The sequence below is a fragment of the Pezoporus occidentalis genome, unplaced genomic scaffold (assembly GCF_034315485.1).
Source record: "Pezoporus occidentalis ecotype Australia unplaced genomic scaffold, CSIRO_AGI_Poc_V1 ctg280, whole genome shotgun sequence".
NCBI lineage: Eukaryota > Metazoa > Chordata > Aves > Psittaciformes > Psittacidae > Pezoporus > Pezoporus occidentalis.
The window spans coordinates 49,992-77,854 of NW_026914719.1; the positions used below are offsets into that span (position 1 = coordinate 49,992).

The window sequence follows — 27,863 nt, forward strand, 5'->3', positions numbered from 1 at the left end:
ACAGTTCCAATGGCTTAACTGAGGTTTGTTTAACTCACTTTAAACAAAGTTGTTGAAAATTAAAGAGAACCTAAATCTGCTGCAGAAAGTGAAGTAAATTGCTTTAGAAATGGTTTTAGATTAGCTGTCCCTTATGGGCTATGTAGGCAAATTGTTGTCCACAGATCTTAAATTCTACTCCTCACTTCATTCTGAAGCTTGGGCATGGATTTTTTTCACAGATGAGATTTACAGAAAAGGCCTTGATTACTTGTGGCTTATTAAGGAGCTTGGCCTATTGTGTCTGTCCAAGTTAGGGAACAAAATGTGGCACTTTAGCGAAATTCATACCTTGTAATTATGCTGTCTCAATTTCCTCTCAGCTGGGGGGAGAGAGAGAGATCAGAAGTGTATGCAACTGGTGTGCATTATTCATGCTTTACATTTGAGAGCTTTACAGGTTCAAAGCACTTTGCAGACTTTTAATTAAGCTTTGCCTGTGAGGCTGGTGGGTATTATCTCTATCCTGAAATAGCAGACAAAAAATGGGCTTTATAACTGAAGTTCTTGCAGGTAAATGCTGTTAGTTTGCTCCTGTGAGCTGGCTGTGTGAGGTGTTGCTGGCTGACTGTGCATGTAGGTTTAATGTTTCTGCCTTTACCTGTGATTTGGATCATGGCTAGGGTTGGTTTCCCTCTTATGACTCCAGAAAACCAGACTACATCTCTGTTCAGTGATGTAGCTTGTGTCTACAACATGAAGTAATCCGCTCCTGACATTGTGTCCCTGCAGGAGCTTTGCAGCTTTCTGATTAAAGACTCCTGTAGAAGTTCAAAGACCCATCCTTAATCTTGTGTGAGTGATTAAAGAGGTCTCCTGCTTCTATTTTGGGATCTGAGCTGCAAGTTTAATAATGGGTTATTAAAAAGAGTTCATAAGCTGACAATTGGCCTTCCATCCACAAGGGAGGAAGTAGCGTATGCTGAAGTGGATGTAAAACTAGACTGACACAAACTGACCCTGTCATCCCACCTCACTGCAGATTACACCATTGGGAAGAAAAGTGCCAAAGCTGCAGAGAAGACTGTTCAAGCACCACTTGTTCCCCCCACTGATCCTGTGGGCCGGGTATCTCAGGGTAGGCTTCATACCACAACAGTCACTAGCACCCTTCTTCTTCAAGTGCTGCCTTTCCAGGGGCAGAAGCCCTGACTGATGTCTTTGTGTCTCTCCTCCTCTCCCAGGTGATGTGGAGAAAGCAGTTACAGAACTGATCATTGATTTTGATGTGAACCCAGAAGAGGAGAGCCCATATGAAGCTTTGTACAATGCAACGTCCTGCCACTCCCTGGACAGCCTTGCCAGTGGGAGATCCTCAGATCGAGAGTCTCTGAATAAGGAACCTGAATCAACTGCTCTCAAAGCAGCAGGAGTCAGGCCTGTATGTAGCTATGTGTGCTCCTCCCTGCTTGCCTTAGGATAGGAAACTTGCCTTCAGTTTCATGATTTTGCAAAGGCTCTCAATCCCCCAGCTTGAGGAAGTCTTTAAACCCATCCCTGACATTGATTGCAGCAGGCAGGTACCTCTCCTTTTCACTGACCTCTTCATATAACCCCTCTTGTATTGACTACAAATAGCCACTTCTTTGTGCTGATTTTCACCTCATGCTGCATCCGTCTGTTTTCAGTCTGTTGAATTTGGGTGCCAGTGGATTTGGGTTTGTTGGGACATTACACTCAGCTGAAGGGCTAACTTGTGTAGAAGAATGCTTTGGAAACTTGCATGCAGCATTTTTCTCATCTCTCTTGCTCTCTGCTTTGCCCAAGAGAAGGCTCTCAAGAAATTAAGAATGTCCCATTGGAATCTAGTTGGCACTGGAACCTTTTATTTTGGGGTGTGTGTATTACTTGCAGAGATCTGTAGAGGGTACTCAAGGCTTTACAAAGCAATGCAGAGTTCCTGGAACTGTCTACAGTGAAGTCTTCCTTACCTTCTGTTAGTTGCATTTGCTGCCTCCTTAGCAACCAAGCCTATGGGGCAGATGCTGGCCTTGCAGCATGCTGTGTCAGCTTCAGGGGTGCTTTTCTGCTTGTTTGTACAGAGCCTGCTCTGTGGATGCAGTTCTGGACAAAAGGCAAAGAACAATTAAACTGCTGCTGATACAGAAACCATGATTCCTGTCTCTCTGCAGAGGGGCATATTTTTTCCTGTACTATTAGCAAATATAATAGAAATGAAACGAAAGCTCCAGAAGCCTGACATTTCAGACAGATGTGCAGCACACTATCCTGTTACTAACTGAATCTTGGTGGCTTACATCCATCTATTCACTGTCCTGTGTTGATGGTGTCTGGTGTGAAATAAGCTCAGCTCTGTCCCAAGTAAAATGAGAGGCTAAACTGCAATGAAAAGGGAGAAGGAGGGATGCGCTCCAGGAGCTTGCTGCAGTTTATCCCTAAGCTTGCTTGGTTTTGGAGTGAGCCGTCCACCTCTCCGACTTTCCCTTTGCCATTAGATGGAGCTGTTGCAGGGCAGGAGATGTCCTGGAGTTGTGTTCAGCGCTGCATGGAGGCAAAGCCACAGCTCTCGCTGCCCACAGGCAATGCTGGGATGTTTGAGGAACGCAGTGCTGCATTGTCTCTTGATCTCTAGGGTTTTGCACTATAAAAGGTTCCTCTGGAATCACTTAACTGTTTTATTAAGACACAAGTGATGTCTTCCCTTTCTGCCCACTTGCATGATTTCATTACTGACCTCAGCTGTGTGTTGCCCTGCCACTGAGATTACCAGTCTGGGTCTGAATGAACTGGCTGAGGTAATGAAGCACTAAGCCTGTGTAAACAGCACCTTCCACCCCAGCAGTTTCATTCTCCTGACAGCACAGTTGGTGCTCACGTGGGCCGGAGCTGGCCTTGTGCAGTGTCACCACTGCAGAGCACAAGTGGGTGCTCTGTTATCAGTAGCAGTCTCAGGCTCCATGCTGGTAGGACTGAACTTCTCCACCCACATGAATTTGAGGTCCTTACCATGCTGCATCCACAGCAGCATGGACACGGTGGTGGGAGCAGAAGGGGATGTGCTTTAACACAGCACAGTTGACTGTGATCTTCTAAACCACAGAGAGAACGTCCACCGCCACCTGCCAAGCCACCACCTGATGAAGAGGAGGAGCAGCATGTGGAGAAGATAGGCCATGGTGCTTCCTGCGAGGTATGTGAGGCTTGATCTGGGGTGTTTTACAGGAGTATGATGTAAAGATCAGTTTAATTAATTTGGGAGGAGCCAACTATGATACTAACCTTGCAAGCTGGGTTGTGAGTGGGAAGTTTTCCTTCATTCTAACATTGCTGCTGTCACTTGCCATGGGAACTTCCTTTGTGCAGTTCTTCCAGGGCACCTCTGTGTTGCCCTTTAGCCTTACTTTCCTATTCTTGGCTGGGAATTCCCTTAGGAAGAGTTTTTTTCCTGAATCACATTGTGATGTGGACTGTTGCCCATTTGTAATGATCCCACCAAATGCATCTTCACTTGAGACTGAAACCCAGAGGGCCATTAGTTCCTGCTTCCAATGAGCTTCCAGATGTGGAGGAGCGACGTGGGCTTGTGGATCCCACTGACATTAACAGGGAGCAGGGGTTTGAATTCAGCTGAGAATCTGGCCCAGCATATGTTAAAGCTGTCTCTGCCGAGGTCAATGCATATGAGCTGCTTTTTGATGAAGCTAAAGCTTTCCTATTCTGCATCTTTGCTACTGGGCTTCCAATTGCTCATTTTTACTCCGTTTTACATGACTTGGATGTGAGGGCTCTCTGGGAGACCCATCTGTGGGGGGTGTGAAACCACAAATGTGTCTTGGCGACTTCTGACACCCAGGAAAATCTTCAAAGCAAGCCCAGATCTTGAGGATTTCCTTGCTTTTCCGAGTGCGGTATGTTGTATGTAAAACAAGTGGAGTGTGTTGTAACAGCCTCCCATTCACCAGATGCTTTGCTTTGAATGTGTTGATCTGCTGAAGTTCCTACAAGGCAGGAATGTGATCTGTTTTCTGAAGTATGTCACATCTACATGAGACATGAGTAAAGATTATTTGCTTTAACAGAACTGGCTTTTTCTAGAGAGTAAAGCTCCAAACAGTGCATAATTTCACCTGAAATGTGAAACTGTGGGCTGATCTCTCCACTGCTGTTGAAATGGCTTTGCAGGGTGATAACCAGTCCATGGCTGGCTGGCAGCAGAAGAGAGCTGGGGAGCAGGTCACAGCATAGTTGGAAGCAGAACGTGTTCATGATGACAAACACGAGGGAGGGAAGCGTGCACTGACTGCCCCTGCTGAGCTATCTTGCCATATTTAATTATCAGGCACCTGCTGGGTTGTCCTGGCTTTAATGGCTTTGGAAATATGATCCATTAAAGGAAGTCTTGCTGGCAAATAGACTTGTACAGAGTGACTCGCTGGGGAGATCTGGATTTGTCACCAAGTTTGCTGATAGAACTTACGGGCAGTGTGTGTGTCGCTGCCTTCCCGGTGTACTGATAAGGTTGGTTTGGCTCTGATTCTTTGCTACTTCTGGGGTGCTTTGCTTTTCTGACTCCTGCCCCTTATTTATCATCTCAGTACATGTTCTCCCTGGGTTGGGCAGGCGTGAACAGGAGTAAGCTTAGGGAGTGCTCTGAATGTCTCATTGCAGCATCCTGGTCTGATCCTCTAGGCCTGCCCTCACATTAGAGCCAGGACAGTCAGTCATTGAGTATTCTGGGGTTGGGCCAAGCTCTAGTTTGGAAAGTAGTCTTTTTATTCAGTTGCCAAGATGGGGCTATCAGTCAAAACAGATGTGCATAAACAAGAGAATTTTCACTTTCATCATGGAAAAACCTGAGTACAAACAGGCAGAAGAGCTGATTGCTTGAGGTGCCCGAGTGCCGCCTTCAGCTATCTGCAGAAACCTTCCGGGGTGGGAGCCCAGTAAGAGTCTGCGTTGGCAAATGAGGCTGCAGTTTCACTTGTTTACTCCTCATTCCAAAAGGGAAGTGCAGATGAAAGACAAGGCACCATGATTGTTCCAGCAGCTTGGTCTGCAGCTCTGCTGAGGGAGGAGAGAGAAAAGAGATGAGTTACCCTTTCAAAGTCTTCCAGAGTTCATTGCTGTGGATTAAATACACTTTGAAAAGCATGCTCATTATTAACAACATCTTATTTTGGGGCTTTGCTAATAGTGACTATTTCCACATGCTCACCAACGTGTATAAATAAATGAAAGATGAACTGGAAGAAAAGTTGATTTGATTTTGTTACTCCTGGTTGCAGAGCCTACAGGGCAAGCATAGTTCTCCAGCAAACAATGGTCTTCATTTTGGGTGAATTTAAACCTGAAACTCTATTTAAAAATTCTATATAGAGCTTGGGAGGATGAGAGATGGAGAAAAGAAAGTGTAACCAGGTCTATAAATACATACACAAACATTTACAAAGCAAAAGCTGCGAATTGTGTATTGCTGAGGAGCTATTGCCTTCAAATGAGTTCAATGGATTTGAAAGAGAACAGCACAATGATCATCATCTGCAGAGTCTGAGGTATCCTAGTGCCTGCTCAAGGTCCAGGCTGCAACTGCCCTGACAGGCTGCTGCTGTGCAGTACTTTTCCAAGCTCTCTGGCAAGAGCTTGTCACCCACTGTTAAAGTCTGATGGTTTTGTGCCACCATCTGGTCAAAGCTTTTGTTCCTTAATTTGCTCATGATGAGCACCTTCACCTCAAAAGGAGCAGCTCTGCCTGACAGCTCCCGCTCCAAGCAGGTAAAACAAAGACTTTCTTTGCCAGACACAGCCCATTTCCTCCCATTGAGAAAGTTGATTTAAAAGCCAGCTGGGCTTTGCAGGAGCAGCGCACGGATGTTGGAATCCTGTCTGTGCTGCTGGCTCCTGGTGCCTCTCCAAGACTGCCTAAGCTTCCAGAGGTCCTGGCTAGATTGCTGTCAGGTAGGTACCTATTTGCCCTTGAAGCAACTTGGATGCTTTCACTTGGGGAGGAAATCGGAGGTGGTGCTTAGTCTGCTGTCTAGACAGTGGCAGTTCCAGAGCAGTACAAGAGCCCTCTTTGGGGGGATGTCTTGTTCAGACCTGTTCTTCCCTGTCTTGCAGCAGGTCAGGATCACTTGTTTTCTGGCTTAGGTTTGGCCCCACCACTCTTGGCTGTAGGCACACATGGCTCCTGAAACAGGGTTGCATCAACTTGGCATGGTCTGGCCAGGAGATGGTGCTGGAAGGCAGCTGACCATGCAGGCAGGGTGCCCTGCAGCCCAGTTTAGGCCAGTTAGCACTGGGATGGCACATGTGGCTCTATAAGGATGCCAAACCATTGGCATTGAGGTAGACCAAAGTGTGAGTCTGCAGCAAGACTCATTTGGATCTCGCTTCAAGACCATGCACATGGATGATGGCTTTCCAGAGCAGCTTGCTGGAGGGTCTCCCGGTATTACAAACAACTGCTAATCAGAGACTTTTGGGGATTAAAATGAGCACAATCACTGCTGCACATCCTGAGGTTACACTGGGTTTATACAGTGTTACCTGAGGCTCTTTAGTCCTAAATCCACTGTGCATCCTGAGGTTAGGAATGCTAGAGCTGAGACTTCTGAGAAGGAGGAAGGGATTTGGGCTTCTTACTTTCTTTAGCCGTGTCCCAGTAGAGCAGCAACTAAATAGTGAATGACTATGCAAATTCCAATAGCAACAGTAAATCTGATGAACAGGAATAATGGCCTCAGCTCTTTCCCCCTCCAGGCTGTCTGCAGACCTGGCACAATGAATCTGTCAGTGATAGAAAGCTGTCAGCACTCTTAAATACTATAAAATAAAGGGAGTTTGGGTGGCTTTTTGAGGGGGTAAAAAAAAAAACAGGGAGTATTACATTTTGGATCCCACTGCACAGCAAAGGTGTTGCATCTGCCAATTCCTTGCTTAAACCGTGGCATAAAGAGGCCTTGTGCTTTATTGGTGGGATAAATAGCACTGCTTTGTGGAGCTCTGCATTATACTGTTTTTCATTAGGCCTCTGGTGCACGAGGAAAGAGCAGGGGAAGTGGAGCTGAAGAAGAGGAACACCCTTACGAGCTGCTGCTCACAGCAGAAACTAAGAAGCCCATTGCAGTGGACAGGAAAACGAAAGGTAAGTGCCCATGCATAGAGCAGAGCTGTTTGCTTAGGTGCATTTAAAGGAAAATATAGAGGGCAGAGGGTAACTGGAACAGTTAAACTCTCTGTTGGGTGGGGTGGCTGGGTCAGCATCGCAATTGTTTTGTTTCCTGGTAATCTTCACTTTTAGAGAGGAGAGATCTAAATGTTCCTGTACAAAATGTACACAGAGGAAGGGCAGCTCTATTCTGACAACTAAGAGATTGCAAAGAGCTCTTCTGTTAACTTGGAAAATAAGCAAATCCTGGGCAGAGTGAAGTGAATGCAGAGGGGTGGAAGAGATGAGCTGATACAAGCATTCATATGAGCTGTATTCTCCATCCAGCTGAACTTGAAGCCCTTCTGGCTTCGCATGTTATACCAGCAGATGATTTGCCCTGCTACCCTGGTCTTAAAATCAACATCCCCCCGTGTATTAAAGCTAATTTGAGATGTAAACCAACAGAGGAGGAAAACAAACACGTGTTGAGCAAGCCCCTTTCTAGAACTCACTGAAAATCCACTGCATAGCCAGGTTAAGTATCAAACTAGTCTCCCTTCTCCCAGAGGGACTTCTGTGCTTTGCAAAGGATCTGGGAACACCTTGTCTCTTGTGTTTGGCTGGTGCTGGGCTTTTTGGCTTTCCTTCAACAACAACAAAAGATTAAAGGAAAAAACATCCCTTGCTTTATTCAGAAGTCCTGAGCAGGAATTTTGAAGGATTTAATTTGGACTGTAAACCTGGAAAGCATCTCACTGAGGATGAGCAGAGGATAATGAGGACTTGATGTGATGCCTTATTGACTGCTCTGTAAGACCTGCAGCTTTTTTTCCTCCCTTCCTGCAGCATGATAGCTTCCATTCCCTGAGTCCTGCTCTACTCCAGGCTTGGATAGGGTGGCACAAGAGGTCATTGTTTTCCCACCAGCACTTGCCAAAGCCACTTGCTGCCGGAGGCAAAGTTAGGATGCTTTTCAGGTTGGTGCTTTGTGGTCTCAGCCAGGAATAGTCCTTGGGTGACAGCCGTTGAGCCAGAAGCTTTCAGGCTATCTTTTCAGTGTGCAGCTATTGCTGGTTATTCAAGTGTAATCTATTCCTGACTGCTTTGCTGCTTTCTCTGGCTACTGTGTCCAGGCTTCATGAATATGAGTGAAGGTGTGTCATAATTGTGTGTCAGATTAAAATAAAACCTCAGAGTAATGCATCTGCTTGTCCTTGATGCAAATCTCTTCCCTGAACACATGAAGACATTAGTACTGCAGGCATCTAAGCCTCATTTCATGGAAAGCTTATCGGAAGCATCTTTAGCCTGTTAAGGATCCAGAGCAAAGTCATATAATGAACAGCTAGGGTTTGGTCTGTGGACAGTGTTGCTGTGGTTGTAACAGACCTAGAGCCCACCCCACTCTTGCAGTGGGAGAAATCCAAGGATGCAGTTGAGTTTTCTCATCTTCCAGGACTTGTCTGCTCTCTTAAATGCAATTAGCACCAACTGATGTGGTGGAGCCGTGGATCTGGTGGAGGTGAAGAGCTGTTGCTTGGGAGAAGGGGCCCAGCCAGCAGATTTCTCATGTCTTGCATTTCCGCTTATCTGGGCCATCTCCTATTGCTCTTCATGGTGGACCTGGAGAAAGAGACATGATTGGTTGTCCCCCTTCTCCAGAGGGTACCAGCTGTTTTCCATGACATTCCAGAGTGATCCCTGTGGCACAAGCATATGTGTGACTGTGTCCTCAGCTGGCAGCTTTCCCTGTACTGCTGGAGCTGCTGAGCTTTGTCAGGGTCCCGTGTCATCTTCCACTTCTGCTTGTGGACTTCAGGCTTCTCAACCCTAATATGAAAAGAGCCACTGACTGCTTTTCTGGTGTGTGTTGTTCATCCCTTCTTTCTGTCCCAGCCTTACAGGTTGCTTCTTTCTGCACAGGTGTTTCCTAACTGTGCTGGGAGGGTGGATCAGCTTTGAAATCTGCTTTACTGTGCTGGGAACAAAAGGGAATGTTTCCTGCTTTTGCAGTACTTGGGGTCAGATGCCAGGAGGACATGTGGAACCAGATGTAGCAAGTATGAAATGTGAGGTATATACTGATAGGATTGGGGGAGAAGATGCGTTTAGGGAGTAGCAGAATCATTTTGGCAAGAAGTTAAACAAGGGCTGAAGGAGGTGCTAAGGCCTTACTTGGGGTGTTAGAGAATTTTCCCACCTCTGGATCAGAAGGGTCCTGGAGCATCAAAGGCAGCAGCTCAATCCCAAGACAACGAGGAGGCTGAACATGGCCTTAAATTGTTTCTTGGCTCTTGATCTGAGAGACTGGGCTTCTAGATGTTACTTGATGCGTTCTGGAGGAGCTTTTGGTCAGAAGAGGGGGACTCTGATTCTTGTGGGGGATTGAGAAGGGCTTTTGAGGGCAGCTGAAAGGCTGAATTTCAGGCATGCTGGGTTTAATGGTGCCTTTCATATGGGATAGCTGTCTTTGTTTCTCTGCCTGTGAGTTGTCCTGTATGCAGTGAGGAGATGAATGTGGTATTATCCGCCTGGCTTTGGTTGCCTTTTGTGTCCCTTGCAGCAGTTTGCTGTCACATGCTGGAGCACTGGGAAAAGTTGGCCTCATGTTTTAGGCAGAGTATCAGAAGTGGTTGAAGCCAAATGCTTTCCCACCCCCTTTGGTAAGGAAAATATGTGCAATCACATGCATGAAGTCAGGGTGTTCAGGACTTGTAACTAGGCCAAGGGTGGTGAACTGTGTGTGGACTGACCAGGAGGAGACTGTTCAGCTCCTGCGTTCAGAGGCCTGATGGAGGATGGCTGCAGAAAACACTGCTGAGTTTTGATGTCTGTCTTGCTCCTCAGGGGAGTCACCCACAAGGGCTGTCAGCAGTAACCAGCTGCAGGTAGGACTCAGTTGGTTCCTTCTGATAGTTTTAAAACCTGATATTTGTTGAGGTTCTGCTGTGCTGCTTCCATAGGAAGCCCAGCAGGAAGTGCCTACTTTGCCCTTCTCTTGCTAGGGTTTTTCTTTGTGGTTATACTGGTTCAACCAGATGACTGAGCTCCAAACCAGGGTCTAAAACGAGGCAGTGATAAAAACCAAAGCATGCTGCAAAGAGATTTGAAGGAAATATCTCTCCACAGAGCCAGATTATGATCATAGGAACAGTGGGATGCATATCACTGTAGGGAATCCTTGGGGACACATGGGTGTCACAAACAAAGGTTGGAAGGGATAGAAACCCCTTGGTTTACCGTGAGGTGAATGATAGTGTAGAACCAGAGCTGACATGCCTTCCCTTGGTTTCATCATGGCTGGAGGACAGATCCCTTTCCATGTCTCAGGTCCAAGCCCTCATTTCTGTTGTCCTGATGTATTTAGAAGCTTCTCTCCAGAATCATATTAAGCAACTAGGGCAGTGTTTTATTGCCCTTCTTTAAAAGGGGAACAAAGGAGGGAGTACAGAAGAGCACAAGTTCAGGTAGCTTTTGTAGAATAAACTACCCAGCATGACTGAGCTTGGCGAGACTAATCCAGGAGCACACTGTACAGGTCTGGATGTCACATGCAGTAGCTCACTGTAAATGAGCCCTGGGTTCAGTTTTACTGCAGCTGAAGGTTATTTTTGCACTTCTGAAGTGCACCCTAAAGGCCACTTTCCTCCTTGCTGGCTTTCTGTGCCACAGGAGATAGATTTGCATGCTCCTCACTTGACAAATTCTGACATGATGTAGCACAGGGAGCCTTTTCTATATCAGAGTTAGAACTAGCAAGGGCATACCCTAGCTAGTTCTAAGGCTGGGGAGCTTAAGCAAAAAGCAGCTGCAATAACAGCTTCATTCTCCTAATCCAGGGACATGAAACAAATCCTGCTGATGATATACAGGGACAGAAATCCAATCGAGGCAGGGCAATTGCAGCCCAGTGTTAGGAGTTTAGGGAAGTGCTTTGTATCTGGGATAGTCAGGCTGCTGGCAGGGAAGCTCGTAACCGAATCCTGCCTGGGAAGCTGACAGGCTGTACCCAGAAAGGGGCTCCTGTTCCCGTTAGGTGTTGGAAGCAGCCTCTCCTGTTGGTGAAGCCTCCAGCAGGCATTGACTGAAGAAGTCAGGACCAGCCAGATGTCTATGTTTGGGGGTAAGATCAGCTAAGGGAGCTGGACAGAAGACCCTGTGTTAAAGACATCTCCCTTTCTCAGTTTAAAAGTGTAACTGTAGGAGTGTGCTTTCACATCCCTCAGGGTGCAGCACATGGATGGAACTGGGGGCTCTCTGCTTTTCTAGCACCTGAATATTATTTTTCCCTTCTCCAAATTCACTGCACCCTTGAAAAATGAGTGCTGTTTTCATCTTTGTGCCACGAGGAAAGTGATCAGCGCATCAGGTGCATCATGTCAGTAACCTATCCTGAAAGGGTCTATCTTCCTGACATGGCCAGTGGTTGTTCTGGCTGATCCTGAGGCCTCTTTAGTTGAAACCCCGAAGGCTAAGGCCTGGTTAACCCTCAAGGTTCCTGCCACGTGCACCTCGATGAGAAGAAACAAGATGACTGTTCCTACATGAGTTCTGTCTGCAGCTTTCAGGGCAGGCTCTGAACATCTTCACGATGTTCCTCACATCTTCTGAGCAAGTGCTGTTGCTCTTGCTTCATCCCTTCCTTCCCTGGCAGCTTCCTTGTGTTTCAAGTCCTTCATGGGCTCGAGGATGAATGGTGGCTGTGATTTCTGTTCAACAGGAGTCCTTTTGTGAGGCTCTGGAGCTGGATTTGGAGCATTTTGTTCTGGCTGGACTCAAGTGTTCCAGCACGTGGCACAAAATTTCACCAGCCGCCTGCCTGCCTTCAGCAGAAATGTCAGTAAAGGTTAAGCTGGGGCATGGAAGAAATGATTCCCAGGGAAGGAAAGTCTGAAAAGAAAGGCTGTTGATTTTGCAGGAGGTTTTCCCTCCTCATTGCGTTACTGTGACTGTCCCTTCAATGCTGTGCTCCTCTTCCCAAGTCGGTAGCTTTATCTTACTCAGACCAGTCTGTCCTGTGAATGCAGCATGTCTCATCTCCCCTTAGGTTTCTCTCCAGCATTACAGCTTCATAACTTTATGCAAAGTAACTGAACATAGTCTGGTCTCTTGATCTCCTGATGGGGTGCACTCCCCAGTGTTGGGAACGGTGCTGGTGACGCCACCTGCCTGCAGGGAATGTGCCTCCCCCTTGGCAACTTCAGCCGCACAACTTGTGGTTTATGTGCCCGTGCAGGATCATCAACAACTACTTCATTGTCCTGGAATCTTTAACTCATAGGATCCAGACTGCAGTAAGGCCTCGCATCACTTGATCCCAGTGGGAAGCGTGGTCTGCGGCGTGCTGCCCAGGCAGTCAACCTCCGCTCGGGCTTCTGCTGCTCCTGACTCAGCTGCCAACTGAGCAAAGTGCTTTGAGCATCTTGTGGAGTAAACACATGCCTGTGAGAGGGCCCAGCTCTGCTCAGCACACAGGGGGCACAGCACAGCCCATCTGAGGTGGCTTGCAAAGGCCAGTGACTAATTTTTCCTGCCTCATTCCTGATATTAGGACACAAAACCAGATGGGTGTTAGTGTGTGAAAATGACCTGGTCAAGCTTTGTGCTGGGAGGGGTGCTTCTGGGGAAGGAGTTGATACCTCTCTTGTTGCTAATAGACTCCTTTTAGTTAAAGATAAGTAAAATTCATTAGTGTATTTTGCCTCGCTGAAATGAGGATTCCTTTGCTTTGGCTTCCAAGAGCTGCTGTCTTGCAAAGCAAGCAATTTCCTCTTCACATTTAAACATCCTCCCTGTGTTTGAGCCACGTTATCGGGGTCTGAACATCCTCCCTGCTTTTCAGAGCCATGCTATGGGGCTGCTTTGCTTTATTGTTCTTTTTTCAGTCTTCAGAATGAAGGGTTTTTCTTCAGCTCTAAATGAAAGTGGTTAAAACTTACAAATATTATATAGGTGGATATAGGAGTCCTTGGTGAGCTAAAGTTATGCTCTTAGCTTTACAGTCTTGCTTTTACAGTTCACGTGCACGTTCAGCTGTGGCCAGGGTGAGTGCGTGTATGTCTGTGTGCACACTTGGCAGTTGGGATCAGTCAATTATTCATGATTGATGCAGGACTGTGGTACCTGATATTAAAGATGTTGGTGTAACAGTGTTGTGTTTCTGGGGCAGCCGGTGCTCCACTGCCTTAGCAGATGAGACCGCTCTGTGTTCAGTGCTTTCCTTGCAAGAGGGAGGGTTCTTGAACAAGTCTTTTTATTGCCTCGAGTGTTTATTTCTCTCCCCTGAGTAGGGAGAGAGGTTAAACTCAGAAACCACTAGGGAGGAAAGCCGTGGTTGTTTTTGGGGGATGGATTTTGGAACTGGCAGGTTGATTACAGTCCAGAAGCTTCCCCACCCTGCAGCCCGTGCCAAGAGCAGGGAGCGCTGCTCTAAATAACACTTTGGCCTTTATGGAAATCTATCAGATGTTCCAGGAGCCTCCGACTCTGCTTCTCCTACCTCACTTGCTCTCTCTGCAGGATATAGTTAGCACTTCTCTTAGCCTTATATAGCAAGGCCTGATAGTTAGTGTTAACAGGAATAAAACAACAAGGAGAGCTGCCAGATTGCATAAATCAGGCCAGTGCTTGGAATTTCATAAATGCCATGACTTTGGGTACAAGTTGAGCACGCGGAACAATACGGAACTGTTCTCTCTTTATCTCTGCCTCCCTTGCTGAGGGAAGGCAGGGGGGAGAGATGGAATTTTGCTGCTTCTTCCATGTTTTTAATTTCCTCCCCCCTGCCCTGTTTTCGTCTCCTTGAAGACCACAGGAGGAGCAGTGGCAGCCGCAGCCAGGACTCTGCTGACGGTCACGACATCCAGGTTCCAGAGCAGTTTTCGGGGTTGCTTCACGGTTCTTCCCCAATCTGTGAGATAAGTGAGGACCCTTTCAGGCTCATTTCCTCCGTGGAGAAAGGAGGCACGGAAGCTACAAGCCAGGCACGTGCTATGCAGCTGGAGGATGCTGCCTTACCTGCCTGTGGCTCGGTACGGACCAGCTCTCCAGACCAAACCCAGAAAGTGGTCTACGCGACCGTGCAGCACACGCACGTCAACCGGGCGGATCCTGGAGCTGTAGTCACGCCCCACGTGCCCCAGCACCCCGGCGGTGCTGAGGAAGAGGGGGACAGAGCTGTGGGCAGAGCCCACCCAGGCAGCAGACCCAAAGCTGAGCTCAAACTCAGCCGCAGCTTGTCGAAATCGGACTCTGATCTTCTGACCTGCTCTCCGACAGAGGACGATGCCATGGGGAGCCGGAGCGAATCGCTCTCCAACTGCAGCACTGGGAAGAAAAGGCTGGAGAAGTCCCCGTCCTTTGCTTCCGAGTGGGATGAGGTAAGGCTGACCTTGCTTAAGAGCTCCTGTGCCAGGATGAGTGTGTACAGCACGAGCTCCTCTCTACCACACAGGTGGGGGTTCTGGGTGGTTCTCATTACTTGTACTAACTCTCACATTGTATTAACAGGCAGTTAACTGCAGTGGGGGACAAGAGGAATTGCAGAAGTGAGGGGCTTTACAAAGTTGCTCAAATTCAGGGTGTGATTTCTTTTTGGCAAGCCAGATGTGGGTTTACATCCCCAGAATGAGGGAGAGTTGATAACGGTGCTCCTCCCAAATCTGTGTTGACCTCCTCTTTCCAGTTCTTCCCCATGCACTCTCCCAACATCCAGAGGGGAGATGTTCTGGCTGTGGCTCCCTGCTGCTGGAGGGGTGAGCAGCGTCCTGGGTTCAGGGGATGGAAGGAAGAGAGTAATTAGACTTTGTTTTATGTATTTACCATCTCCCACTTTCATCTTCACATATTTATTTCAGAGGCTTGTTAGCAGTCACTTTATTATAGCACAGGAAGCCTATGGATAGTTAAATATTTCATGCTCAGAAAGTTGGCCGTAGTGAAGCACTCGGGTGAGATTAAGTGTCCCTCTGAAATTCAGCACCGCAGCATTACTGAAGCATTCTTTGGAGATGATTCTGGTGGAGCAGGAGCACTGCACAAGAGATAAGCTCACATGAACCACTCTTTGTACACTGAGAGGAAGTAACCCCCTGGGGTAGTGCTGGGGGTGTGGAGCTGTGTGTGCTGGGTATGGGCTGGTTGTGCCCCTGCTCACCTGTCCTCTGTGTGCTGAGTGATGCTCAGCTGCCTCTCTGGTAGAGATCAAATCATCTTTTGTGGAAAAGGGAGGTATTCAAAGGTGCTAATAGCAAAGTGGGAGTCCCTCCTTGGTATGATGCTATCCTTCAGTTCATGCTCTCACTCACTACAGTGTTTCAGTGGCCAGATAGCTCTGTTTTCCTCTGTAGCTGTTTTGGTTGTAGAGACTTTGCAGTTAATCACCCGGGTCAGTAGGAGCGTGGTGTTAAGTGAGGGAACCTGTAGCAGAAGCCAGAGTTGAAAGGATGGGGTAATTCTCACTGTGCTCTTCATGCTGAACTGAACTGTTTACAGCGGATATTGAAAGGGAAGAAGCCTTCATCTTTGCAGTGCTACATGACTCCAGTAGTAGCAGAGGTCAAGTGTTGGTGTGCCTGTGCTTCCTCTGCTCAGAGGAACAACCCCAGATCTGCTTCCCTGCTTGTAAACAAAGAGCATCATTTCCACCCAGTGTCAGCCTAACAAGCCACAGGAGGAAAACCTGCTTTTCCTTCCCGTTCTGTTGAGGTGAGGAAAGCAGAGAAAGAATGTGAAAAATTCTTATCCGGCTGCAGTGGGGCAGGTCTAACTTAGGTTTGTACTGTCAAAACCTGATGGTTTTCTTTGTCTTCCTGCTTTCTGGTGCAGTTTAAACAATTTGTGGAATTGCTTTAATGTGAGAGCAGCATCCTTTGGCTAAAGCACTGATTTGCCTGTCATGGACCAGCCAGAATGAGTCTGGGCAAAGGTTTCTCCTCCCTGCCGCAGTTTCCCCATCTGTGAGATGACAATAGCTTCTTCTTGCAGGATGCTTTTGTTCCCACTGGAAAGCAGTATGGAAAGTGAAATAGTGTCATAAGAAAGGGGACAAGCCATGAGCTGGTGATTCTCTGCCTTTACCTTGATTTGCTTTTTGATTTCTAAAGATTATAGAGGCATTTTGGGTCTCCTGACTCCTGGTTGCACTCTGATGCTGTCAGCAGGAAGGGCATGGTTCACAGGTCAATCTTCTATAGAAGCAGTATTAAATGGAGCTGCTCATAAGAGTTTGTATGGTAAATACTTTTGTAAAATAAACCTTTTATGATGGTTAAGAAACAGTAAAGATGCTCCTTTGGGGAGTGTTTGGGGTTTCTTTACAGTGATTTGTATGTGCTGGTCATAATGGCAGCAGTGAGATTTAAGCATCAGTTAGTGCTGTGCTTGGAGGTTTCATTAATTCCCTGAATGGGATAATGCAGCTGCTCTGAATTAGGATTGCAGCCTCTGAAGTTACCAGGCTGATCTAAAACCTTGTTGAGCCAAATCGTTGCTAACAGGGGTGGCTCTTCCTGTGTGTTGAGGGGAAACAATGGCAGATTTATAGGCATTATTCTGTTAATTTTCATAGTCTTTATGCAGGCAACTGGAGAGGAAAGTGATCCATGTGCGGCTCCATGCAAGGCGCAGCTGCAGCAGACAAGCTGTGGGTGTTGCCCACTGGCTTTGCCAGCAGTAGGTGTGTCGGTGGGGCCCTGGGGATGTGGGGGGGACCTGTTTATGTCTGAGCAGATGGGATCTGTGGGATCCAGCCAGCATCTCTCTGGGCCATGGGTGACCAGGGACAGCAGGAATATCTGCTGCTTGGAAGCAAAGGGTCATGTCCCTTCCCCAGCCGAGCGCTGCCAATGCCCTTTGTTGGAAGTGGAAGGTGGTGCTGGCTTTGCCAAAAGGGTGGGATGGGGAAGAAATGATTCACTTGGCAAAGCTCATCCTTGTTCCCAGTTGCAGCTCCCCTGCTCCATGGACCCTGCCTAAATAACAGATGCTGATAGCGCCGCTTTGTGCTCCGTGCTGCAGAGGAGTCTGTTGAGCTTGTCCCATCTGCCTCCTGACCCACCAGCTCCTTCATGGGAGCAGGGCTGTGTGTGCTGCCCCCTCAGCTGCTGTCCCATTGGAGCTCTTTGTAAGCCAGAGAACCCAGGAAAGCAAACAGCAATGTATTGCCCAGGGAGGGGGGTGAGGACTGAAAATGCTCAATTCTTTGAGTGGGAAGCAAGGTGGGGCAGGGGAAGTGTGCAAGGGGGAGAGAGCTCCTACTCAGCATAAATACTTGAATCCTTCCAAACCTGGCTGAGGGTTAAAAAGATAGATTGGGTTTTCATCATAAACACTTAGCAGATGCTAAGATGCTCACTGTGGGGTTTGTATAGGAGGAGGAACTGTTTGTGCTCCTGAAGGAGGAAGTGGGGGTTTGGTGCCTGGCTTGGCTGCCAGCCCCCTTCCTGCGTGGGTTAACTCACTTCTGCTCTGCCCTCCTCCTTCATAGAGCAGCTCCAGCCCCGCCCATCTGCCCAGGTTCATGGAGAAGTCCTGCTATAAGCAGGCAAACCTCATGTCCTCCACAGTGGTACTGGAGTCTCTTGGTGTTTGCTCCGCAGATCCTTCCACCAGAGTGTGATCCAGGAGCTGACCTGATTTCTCTCTTGATAGGCTCTTCTGGGTGTTTCTGGATACAAGGTGACATACACATCTGATATGAACAGTAAGCTGTTAAACAAAGACTAAGGGATGTGTAAGAACTTTGCTTTCTTCTGGGCCTATGCTGTCTCACCATCCTCAGCCAGGTCTAGGTGTTCAATGGCTCCTTCTCCTCCTGCCCCAGCTTCTGTTGTGTTGGGTTTTTTCCAGGTCCTTTTATCCATTTGATAGATCCGTCTGTGCTAAAGGAGAGGGACAGACCAAGGTGAAGTAGAACTTTATCACAGTCACTCACTGAGCTGCCACAGCTCTGCCGGGGAAGCAGCTTCCTGACAGTGAGAGTAATCGGTGGAGATGTCAACTCCTGGGAGAAGCAGCAGAGGAGCAGTGCCTGGGCTTGAGGAGGGTGTCAGATAGTCCTCTAAAAACTGTGAAGAAGCTGTGGCAAACATTTCCTGTCCCTTAAATGCTGCCAGGTTGATAAAACCCCTGTGCAGGCTTTGAGGAGCGGTGTCCCACACAGCATTGCTGCTGGGTACTGGTGAGGCTGCACCTCGAATCCTGTGTTCAGCTCTGGGCCCCTCACTGCAACAGAGACATTGAGGTGCTGGAGAGGGGTCAACGGAGCTGGTGCAGGGCCTGGAGCACAAGTGTGATGGGGAAGGGCTGAGGGACCTGGGGGGTTCAGGCTGGAGAAGAGAAGGCTCAGGGGGGACCTGATGGCTGCCTACAAGTGCCTGAGAGGAGGATGGAGCCAGGAGGGGCTGGGCTCTGCTCCCAAGGAACAAGGGATGGGACAAGAGGAAACGGCCTCAAGCTGCCCCAGGGCAGGTTTAGATGGAGCTGAGGAACAATTCCTGCCCCAGAGGGTGCTCAGGCATTGGAACAGGCTGCCCAGGGCAGGGCTGCAGTCACCGTCCCTGCAAGTGTTCACACAACGTGGAGACGAAGCCTCAGTGCCATGGGTTAGGGGTGGCCTGGGCAGTGCTGGGAATGGTTGGACTGGATGAGCTGAAAGGGCTTTTCCAGCCCAGTTGATTTGATGAGTCTTGCAGCACAAAGGGGGGGGTGATGAAATGAAACCCCTTAAATGTGAATAGCAGATAAATGGGCTTTGTAGAGGAGGAAGAAGAGGGGAGACATTTGGCTTTGGCAAAATGCAGAGATGCTGGGTAGTATCTTGGCTTCAGGAACTCGGGTTTAGTGGTTTATATTAGAGGTTTCTGATGTGCTGCAGCTCCTGTGATTTATCTCTGTTGTTCCTTTCTGCTCCTGCCTGTGCAGCCACGACACTGCACCAGGGCAGGCTGCTTTGCTTTGGGGTGTTTTGAGGATTGCAGTGAGGTTGTTCTTGATAAAGACCTGATCCAGGAGATGCATCTGTGCAGCCTGATGTCACCAGCCCATATCAGTATCCATGCTCAGAGCAGAGGTCTGGAGGTGAGGCACGGTGCTGTTCGAGTTTCCTGCTCTTCTGGGTCATAGGTGTTGGTAAGAAAAAAATGATCTGTGCAGTGTTTAGGGGCAGGGAATGAGGCAGGCTACTGAGAATTAGCCTCAGACCTGGCTCCTGCCATTCCTTAATCCTCCACTTCCAGCTCTCTGCTCTCAAGTAAGTGGGCTCTGGTGGTGAATTTGTAAGGAGCGTTAGGGCTCGGAGGTTCCAGCATCAGTCACCAAATGAGGTAGTTGCTTTGTGTTCTGTCTTTAGCTCTTTTAAGAAGAGATTAAGCCTCCTTCAAAGGAAGCAGGGGACTGAATAAAACGTGCATTTCACTTTGCATAAGATGAGAAGCACAGTCTGGCACTGATGCATTCCCCCCCCCAAGTGAATTAGTTAAAGAATTAATGAATATTCTGCAGCTCATTATGGCACTGGACAGCCATCATCTCCTATGAATGACTGCAGTGGTGCTCCATGTTTCGCTATGTTCAGAAGGAATTCTTTCCCCTTTGTGGTAACAGTGGATGTGCTGTTTTACCTGGTGCTGACCCATTCTGGGGGGCTCTTAATGTCACATAAAGATGGATGCCAGGAGTAAATGGCACATGTGTCATACCTTCCATTGTGGGTTGTGAAGAGCTGGGGAGCAAGTTGTTAGAGACTGTGACTGCTGTGGGATGCCTTAAAGTACTTGAGCTCCATTAACCTTGGGCTGCTTGGGTGCCTAAGTACCTAGTGGAGTTAGTGCCCCAATTACAGACTTACAGCTGAGGATTAAGAACATTTGCATTGAAATGTGAAACTTTCAGGAAAAGCTCTTGATGTAAAACCTGCTGCTGCCTAAAAAGGACACCCAAAAGTTGAAATTCAGAGCTGCCAGCTTGCCTTGAAAGAAAATGCAAATATCCTCCTTGTTATTCAGGGGGAGAGCTACTGGTTTGTGCCCAGGGAAGCTCAGTGGGTTTTGTTCTGAGGAGCTCATGCAGCTTACCTGGTGATGGCTCCCATATGGCCTGAGCTGTAGGTTAAAATACTGGTGTTCAGGGGAAAAACACAATAGAGATAACATGTTCATCCTCTCTGTATCCATCCCACCTGCAGGCTGGACGTCTCGTTTCTGGCTTGACCCCGTGTGCTTACACTTGCATGGGCCAAGGACCATGCCATGTGGGTTACAGGGCTCCTTCCTTGCTTGCCAGCAGCCTCTGCCTCCTAAAAGGAGGAACCAGAATCTGGTTCAGGTGTTTAACACCTCATTTGCCTTGGGTTTAGCTGGTGGGACCAGGCAGAGCCTGTTTTCCGTGTGGGGTGGGCTTGGTGTGCTTCCCTTGCCTAGAGCTGCCCCTCGTTTCTGAGTTCTCATTCCAGTTGTCCCTTTGCCTGTTTGAAATGGTTTCTAATTGTGCTTTGTTTAGGGGAAAGGCAGTGATGTGGTCAGTATTTTTGTTCTGTTTCTGCTCTTCTAAACAAGTGTGTCCATCAGGATCTGAATCAACTTAATTATTAGGCTGATTATTCTATTATCTCCATATCCCAATGTTTCCTCTTGTTTTTCCTGTGCTGAGGTCAGGAATTCTTACATCATCCTTTATGTCTCTTTTCCCTTTGCCTGCAGTGGTGAGATTTCCTCCATCCTGCTTCACTTTTTGAAGTGAAAGCTTTTGTGCTTCTCCTGCAAATGACTTGATAAAATCATAACCCAATAGTGAACTAAGCCATGCCAAATGAAGAAAATTGACTGATTTTATAGGTCAAATTGGTTGGTGTTCTGGTCTGGATAAAGACTTTATTCCTGTATTTAGCACCGAGGTTTAGACATTGCAAGAATGATATTTGCCAGCCCTCTGAGTCATATCAATCCATCTGGAGCAAGGCTGGTATCCGGGGTGGCTCTCCCTAAGGCAGGTTTGCAAAATACAATGAGCCACTGCAGCTTATCAGTTCCCCTGTGTGTGGCAGATGCCTCCATCCACCCATTCAGAAGGATCTGTGAAAATACCCTCAATACACAGAGATTTCCCCCCCCTGATATTTATAGGTCACTAACTGGAAACTGAATGTGGATCTAACTCAATCTGTGTGCATCCAGTGCACTAGAATAATGTAACTGCAGTCCACATCTCTGTTTCTGTTAACTTTTCAAGTGTATTAATTCAGTGTTTCCAAAGCAGAAGCTTCTGATTCTTCTATATAAATTATTGATGCTCTGATGGATACTTTGGTTACGTAAAGATCTTGTGATTGTTGGTTTTCAGGACACTTCTTCAGGAGCACAAGTGTCCAGCCGCAGTGTCCTTACTAAATCCGGTCTTTCATTAGGTTCTCTTCTACTTTACATCACATCCTCTGGCACTCCAGAAGCTTTTAGTTTTAAAGCAGGGTTTCTGTAGCTCTGTCTCAAGTCTCCAAGTGGGCATCCCCATGCCCTGTGGCATCCTGCAAGCTGGAGGCAACCTTTGCACCAAGAGCCTGGCATTTTGGCTTTGGGAGTTAGGATGTGAGAGCATGAAAACGTAGCTGTGAAGACAGTGAATTGATTCAATATTCTTAAGGGGGGGGGGGGGTTGCCTGTCTTTAATGTGAGTTCAGAATAACCAGCATCCAGCCATCTCACTGCTGTGAGCAGATGCAGTGTGCAGTTGGCCACTTTTCCTGTCATGTTAACAGCAGATTTTACTGGGTGTTTGTCAAAAGAACCCTGCTATTTGGAGGGCTCTGAAACTGCAGATCCACCACATGCTGCTTGGGAAATGCAGATTTATACCCGAAGTTCCTTTCCTTTCAGTTTGTGTTCAGATTTGTACAAAAACATAGACTGGAGAGTGCTGTGAAGCAACAGGCCCTGATCCTGATCCAGATGAGTTTCGCAGAGACCATATTAAGCCAGAAAATGTGTGTGCCCTGATCAGTAATGAGCGGTTGCAAAACATCTAGAAATAAATACCAGTGTTAGTGAGTCCTGTGTTGTATGTGGAAAGCACATGCTGCTGGAGGAGGATGGAGCATGCGAGCTCAAGTGTTGAAATGAGCCTCAAAAAACTGGCTTGCTTTTGTAGTTTAAATTGGAATTAATAAATTGAGCATTATTTTCTCCAGGCCTTTGGTATTTGTTACACTGAGCTCATAACACAGGCTGGTATCTTTTGTATGCACAGAATGTATTGAGTGATGAAATATGAGGCTTCTGCTCTCTGGGATGGTGATGTTGAGAGCACAAGCTGAAGCATCGTAATCTAAACCAGAAGTGGTTTATGTGCTGTCACCAATCTAGAAATGAGGTTCGTGGCCCAGATCCAAATTTCCCACGACTACACTTGCAGTAAGGAGCCAGCAGGTATTGTCCCTGATCCTGTCTGCTCTTACTTGCAGCTCCATCCCTTTCAGGCGTCCTAGGGGATGCTGCGATCCAGCCATGCCCTGTGCTTCAAGGACACATCTCAGCTGGGTGTGAGGAGCTTCGCTTTTGCCTTCAGGGATGCAATGTCGTAGAATCCCAGCCTGGTTTGGGTTGAAGGGACCTTAAAGCTCCTCCAGCTCCAACCCCTGCCACAGGCAGGGACCCCTTCCACTAGAGCAGCTTGCTCCAAGCCCCTGTGTCCAACCTGGCCTTGAACACTGCCAGGGATGGGGCAGCCACAGCTTCTCTGGGCACCCTGTGCCAGCGCCTCAGCACCCTCACAGGGAAGAGCTTCTGCCTAAGAGCTCAGCTCAGTCTCCCCTCTGGCAGGTTCAAGCCATTCCCCTTGGCCTGTCCCTACAGGCCTTTGTCATGAAATCTCTCCAGCTTTCCTGTAGCCCCTTTAGGTACTGGAAGATTGTTAAAGGTCCCTCCTGAGCCAGTTAGTAATATCAGGTATCGTTCACTGAAGACTTTGCTGGGGATAGTTCCTTAGCTTGCTCTTGCTTTGCATCAGCAGGGTGAACAGGGAAGCAGGCAAGACCTTATTGCTGGTTGAAGTAGCACCTGCCTTACTGTCTGCAGATGAAGGTCTGCACACAGCATCTTCTTGGGTTGCCCTCTTCCTGTTAGCATCCTAATCACAGTGGTGTTTTGAGCCTGTGTCATGTTGGCTTTTAGAAAAGCTGCCCCTATTTCTGTTGGCTTTGCCCTTCTGTTATCTGTGCTGTTGTCATGTCAAACCCCAATTACTGTGGATCTGCAAGGTTCTTGAAAGCTGCAGGAAGTTCAATGTGCATCCGTATGGGCTGGGAGAGCAACAAGGGTTCAGAGATGCAGCTAAGAAATGTGAAGCATCATGTCCAGTGTAGTGGACCTCCTTTTGGGAAGGCTGCCTGAGGTGTCTTTTCAAGTGTGTGTTTCTTAAAAGTGAATGAGAAGCAGGAGGAGTTGGGACAGTGTGATTAGCACTGCACTGAGAAGACTGGAAAATCATAGCATCATAGAATGGTTATGGTTGGAAAGGACTTTAAGATCATACAGGTCCAACCCCCACGGAAAGTATCAGCTAAAGGGCATTATTGCCATTGATGGGTATTAGTTTTGAGATGCACAAAAAGCCTAACTAAAGCTGGTTTTCCATTCAGTCCATTGCTGTTCCAGGTTGGACAGGCCTTGGGCATCATGGTTTAGAGGAAAGCGTTCCTGTCCTTGGCTGGAGGGTTGGAACTGGGTGATCTTAAGATCCTTTCCAATCCAAACCATTCCATGATTCTGTTTTGCAGGGTGTTGGGTGTTCTGCGCTGTTGTGTAATTCCCACTTGAGTCATGGGCTCGTGCTGACCTCTTCCATCCCTTCCAGACCGTATCCTGCATCTCTTGAGATGATTTCACAAGTCAGCAGTTAAAAAAGGAGATCCCCAATCTTGATTAAATAGCTCTGCTTTCTTCTTTGTTTTTCCAAGCAACCCCAAAATAACTTGTTGCTGTTTACTAGAAAACCCACAAACCAGTTGGAAGTGGCTTGGAGCACCTTGTAACTGTCCAACACGAAGTTTCAGGCACACTGTTGATGGGTCAGAATCAACCTTTGTGTGCAGGAGGAATTGTCTTGTTGAGGCAACAGTGCCGCTCATGCTTGATCTTACCTTGGCTGTGTTTGGGGTTTGTGGCTGTGGTATTGGTATGGAATGGAGGCATTCTGTGCTCCCCAGCCTCACCCACTACTGCACCCTTCTGTTTCTTCCCTGCTATTTAGAGCTAACTCATTAGCCCGTAATAAAGCTGGTGGCTTTGTCATTGGGGTGTTTGTGGTACTTAGAGGGGTTTTTAAACTGTAGAGGCAGCTTGTCTGGGTTTTTATATATATATCTATGTAATTTAAATCCAAATCTGCCCCATCCCTCCACTGCAGAAGCTTAGAAATAATGAAGTCTTAACCCTTGCCTCTTACTTGGAATTGCAGAAATGTCAAGTACTGATAACCTTTAAACCCAACTTTGTAAGTAGTTTTCAAGACTAAAATATGCTGCTGAAGCTGTTATCTTGTCTGCTGAGCTCTACCCCTGGGCAAGTTTGTACAATAGGTTATGAACCCCTTAATAATAACAATTTGTAATGGAAATCCTGATTCTTAATTATGCCTGTCTGCAGGGTGTCATTCTAATGCACTAATTCCATACATATGGAAGATACCATGCCACTTGTTTCTCTGGGTTTATTTCATTAGAGACACTTAACCTGAATAACTTTATTGCTCAGTGTTTCTGGTTTTGATGCATGTGTAGGTGTGTTACAGCTTATCTTCCTTGGGATCAGGCTTCTGGACTGGTGGGTTTTAAGCTGCCCATTTGGGAAGGGGGCACAGAGGGAACAGAAGGCATTGACACAGACACACACACACCCCCCCCACACACCAGGGTTTTACCTTGTGATGTGCAGAACTCAGGTTGATGGGCAGTGGTGTGTGGTAGCAGAAATTGTATCATGAGGGAAGGTAAGCCCGGGAAGCAGCAGGCAGGAGAGGTTTTGAGGAGAAGCCCTGTTATGCTGCCACCTAATGCTCTTCATGATGGCAGAAGCTGACAGAGGTGGGGATGCTGCTCTTGCCTTCAGCAGTTGAGGCCAGGTTGACAGGGCTTGGAGCAAGCTGCTCTAGTGGAGGGTGTCCCTGCCTGTGGCAGGGGCTTGGAGATGGATGAGCTTTAAGGTCCCTTCCAACACAAACCAGTCTGGGATTCTATAACCCTAAATCATTCCTAGCTGCTAACACAGTTCCCTGTTCAGGCCACCCAGGTAGGGGCCTGTGAGGAGCCTCTGAACAGCAGTAGAACAAAGTGATTTGTCACATCTCGTTCTGTTCATAACAGATTTAACAAGTCTGAAGTTGTTACAGGGATTTAAGAGGAAAATACTTCATTAGAGTTTCTTCAGTGCCCCTCACATAAGTCCAAAAGCTGTTTTTCCAGAATAAGAGCATCAAAGGGGCTCTCCTTGGATATCAAAGCGTATCTGGATTTTAAGGTCATATTTAGCTTCTCAGAAATAAGGTCTCTGTAAAGGAGTGTGTGTATGTGGGAGGGAGGTGTTGGAAAGAGGGAGTGCTGCATGGAGAGGTGTCAGACTTCCAGCCTCCTCATGAGCACACACAAACCTTCCAGGTTGACCTCCTTCATATGTGTAGGACTGAGAGCCTGGATCTTGGTTGGGATGCAGGGTTACACCTGCAGAGCTGCAAGACAGCGATGCAGATCATTGGATGCTCTGACCACCTATTCCTCTCGGAGGGGATGGGGAGACAGGGGAAACCCTGCTTATAAACCAGCTGGAGTAGGGTAGTTGTAGCTCTCACCAGTATCTGATCATCCAAATGCTGGCATGAGCATAGAATCGCATCCAGGTTTGGGCTGGAAAGGACCTAGAGCTCCTCCAGTTCCAGCCCCTGCCACAGGCAGGGACCCCTTCCATAGAGCAGCTTGCTCCAAGCCCCTGTGTCCAACCTGGCCTTGAACACTGCCAGGGATGGGGCAGCCACAGCTTCTCTGGGCACCCTGTGCCAGCGCCTCAGCACCCTCACAGGGAAGAGCTTCTGCCTAAGAGCTCATCTCAGTCTCCCCTCTGGCAGGTTAAAGCCATTCCCCTTGGCCTGTCCCTACAGGCCCTTGTCCAAAGTCGTTCTCCAGATTTCTTGTAGGCTCCCTTTAGGTGTCTGTGTGTGTTTTTCTTCTCTCAGGACAACCTTGCTGTGTCCTTGGGAATCACTGGTGCTGCATACAGAGACAGAACCAAACTTCTACATTTGGACTGACGGTCAGTGTAAGGACTTCTCAGCTATAGGTGAGGTTTTACCTAGCCCCTTCCAGAAAGCTTCAGTAGCATAAAGATGCCCCCAAACCGGGGTGAGTGTCACACTGATGGAGTGCTGCTCAGTTTTGTGCTTTCTGAATGAAGCTTCCTTTCTCTGCATGCAAATAAGTTGCCGCAGGCAGCTCGTGATGCAGGAAGCTGTCTTTTATATTGGTGATAAAAGCCCCCGGATCTTGTTTAATCTTCCTCTGTCTCTCTCAATGGACTCACTGGCTCCAAATTTCAGTGCTGGCTCTGGGGAGAAAAAACTGGATTAATATGGGCACCATGGCTTCATGTCCATCAGGGCAGGGGGTGGAAGTGAAGCGCGTCAGCCCTGGCTGCAGTGGTGCCTCTGCAGAGCTGTGCCTGGCCTTTGAGGAGAAGGGGCTCTGGTGGCTTTGATGCCTTGTACCTGGCACCAGTGTTGTCAGAGCAGATGGGGGACCCGTCCATCCCTGTGTCCTGCTGGTCCTGAGGGGTGGTGTCAGAGGGAAGATTTTTGCATCCTGCTCCTGTAGAAAGCCATTAGATCATAGAACAATGGGGATGTTTTACAAGGGCCTGTCAGGACAGGACAAGGGGGAATGGCTTTTAAGCTGAAAGAGGGGAGATTTAGATGGGATAACAGTACTTCTCCAGGTTTCCTGCAGCCCCTTCAGGCACTGGAGCTGCTCTCAGGTCTCCCCTTCAGGAGCCTTCTCTTCTCCAGGCTGCCCCAGCCCAGCTCTCTCAGCCTGGCTCCAGAGCAGAGCTGCTCCAGCCCTCGCAGCATCTCCACGGCCTCCTCTGGACTTGCTCCAACAGCTCCACGTCCCTCTTGTGCTGCTGCCCCAGAGCTGGATCAGGGCTGCAGGGGGGGTCTCCCCAGAGCACAGCAGAGGGGCAGGATCCCCTCCTGAGCTGCTCAGGCTCTGGGGGTGCAGCCCCCACACAGGGGCAGCCTGGGCTGTGAGCGCACACTTCTGGGTCATGCTTCTGCTGTGAGCTTGGGAGTTACTCTGCAGGACTGCGGTGTCAGTGACCTCTTGCCAGCAGAGCAAACCTCAGCATCCAGTGTGTCCTCCAAGCTGGCTTGGCTTTTACTGGCCTTCTACAAACAAATGCCTTTTGCTCCATTAGTCAGAGCTCGGTTTGTTTTAAGATAAAGTTCTGTTTTGGAGTAAATTCCCAGTTGCTATGTGTTGGTGGCTGCCTGCCTGCATGGAAGAACTTACCACTTCCCAGCCCCGGGGTGATGCTCAGCCGCACCCAGCTCCTGCTTTTGGGGTGTTTTTAGTTTTCATCAGGACATAGGCAAATATGAAAATAAATCCATGTGCTTCACTCCTGGTAACTGCTCTGCAGCTCCTTCCCATCACATCCCTTGGTTTGGGGTTTAATGAAGG

The 27,863-nt window shown here is 48.0% G+C and overlaps 1 protein-coding gene across 17 annotated transcripts in view; it reads left to right on the forward strand.

Moving 5' to 3' along the window:
- Window positions 1-27,863, forward strand: part of ANKS1A (ankyrin repeat and sterile alpha motif domain containing 1A) — a 124,280-nt gene that overhangs the window by 38,917 nt on the left and 57,500 nt on the right. For 15 of the 17 annotated variants that reach the window (XM_062625540.1, XM_062625535.1, XM_062625537.1 and 12 more), the window contains 5 exons: window positions 1,022-1,117; window positions 1,224-1,420; window positions 3,101-3,190; window positions 7,027-7,144; window positions 13,958-14,529. In XM_062625540.1, coding sequence (XP_062481524.1) covers window positions 1,022-1,117; window positions 1,224-1,420; window positions 3,101-3,190; window positions 7,027-7,144; window positions 13,958-14,529 — 1,073 coding nt within the window. Of the gene's footprint in view, window positions 1-1,021; window positions 1,118-1,223; window positions 1,421-3,100; window positions 3,191-3,225; window positions 5,956-7,026; window positions 7,145-8,740; window positions 10,039-13,957; window positions 14,530-27,863 lie in introns of those variants that run through there. The other 2 variants (XM_062625548.1, XM_062625549.1) reach the window with 2 other exon arrangements.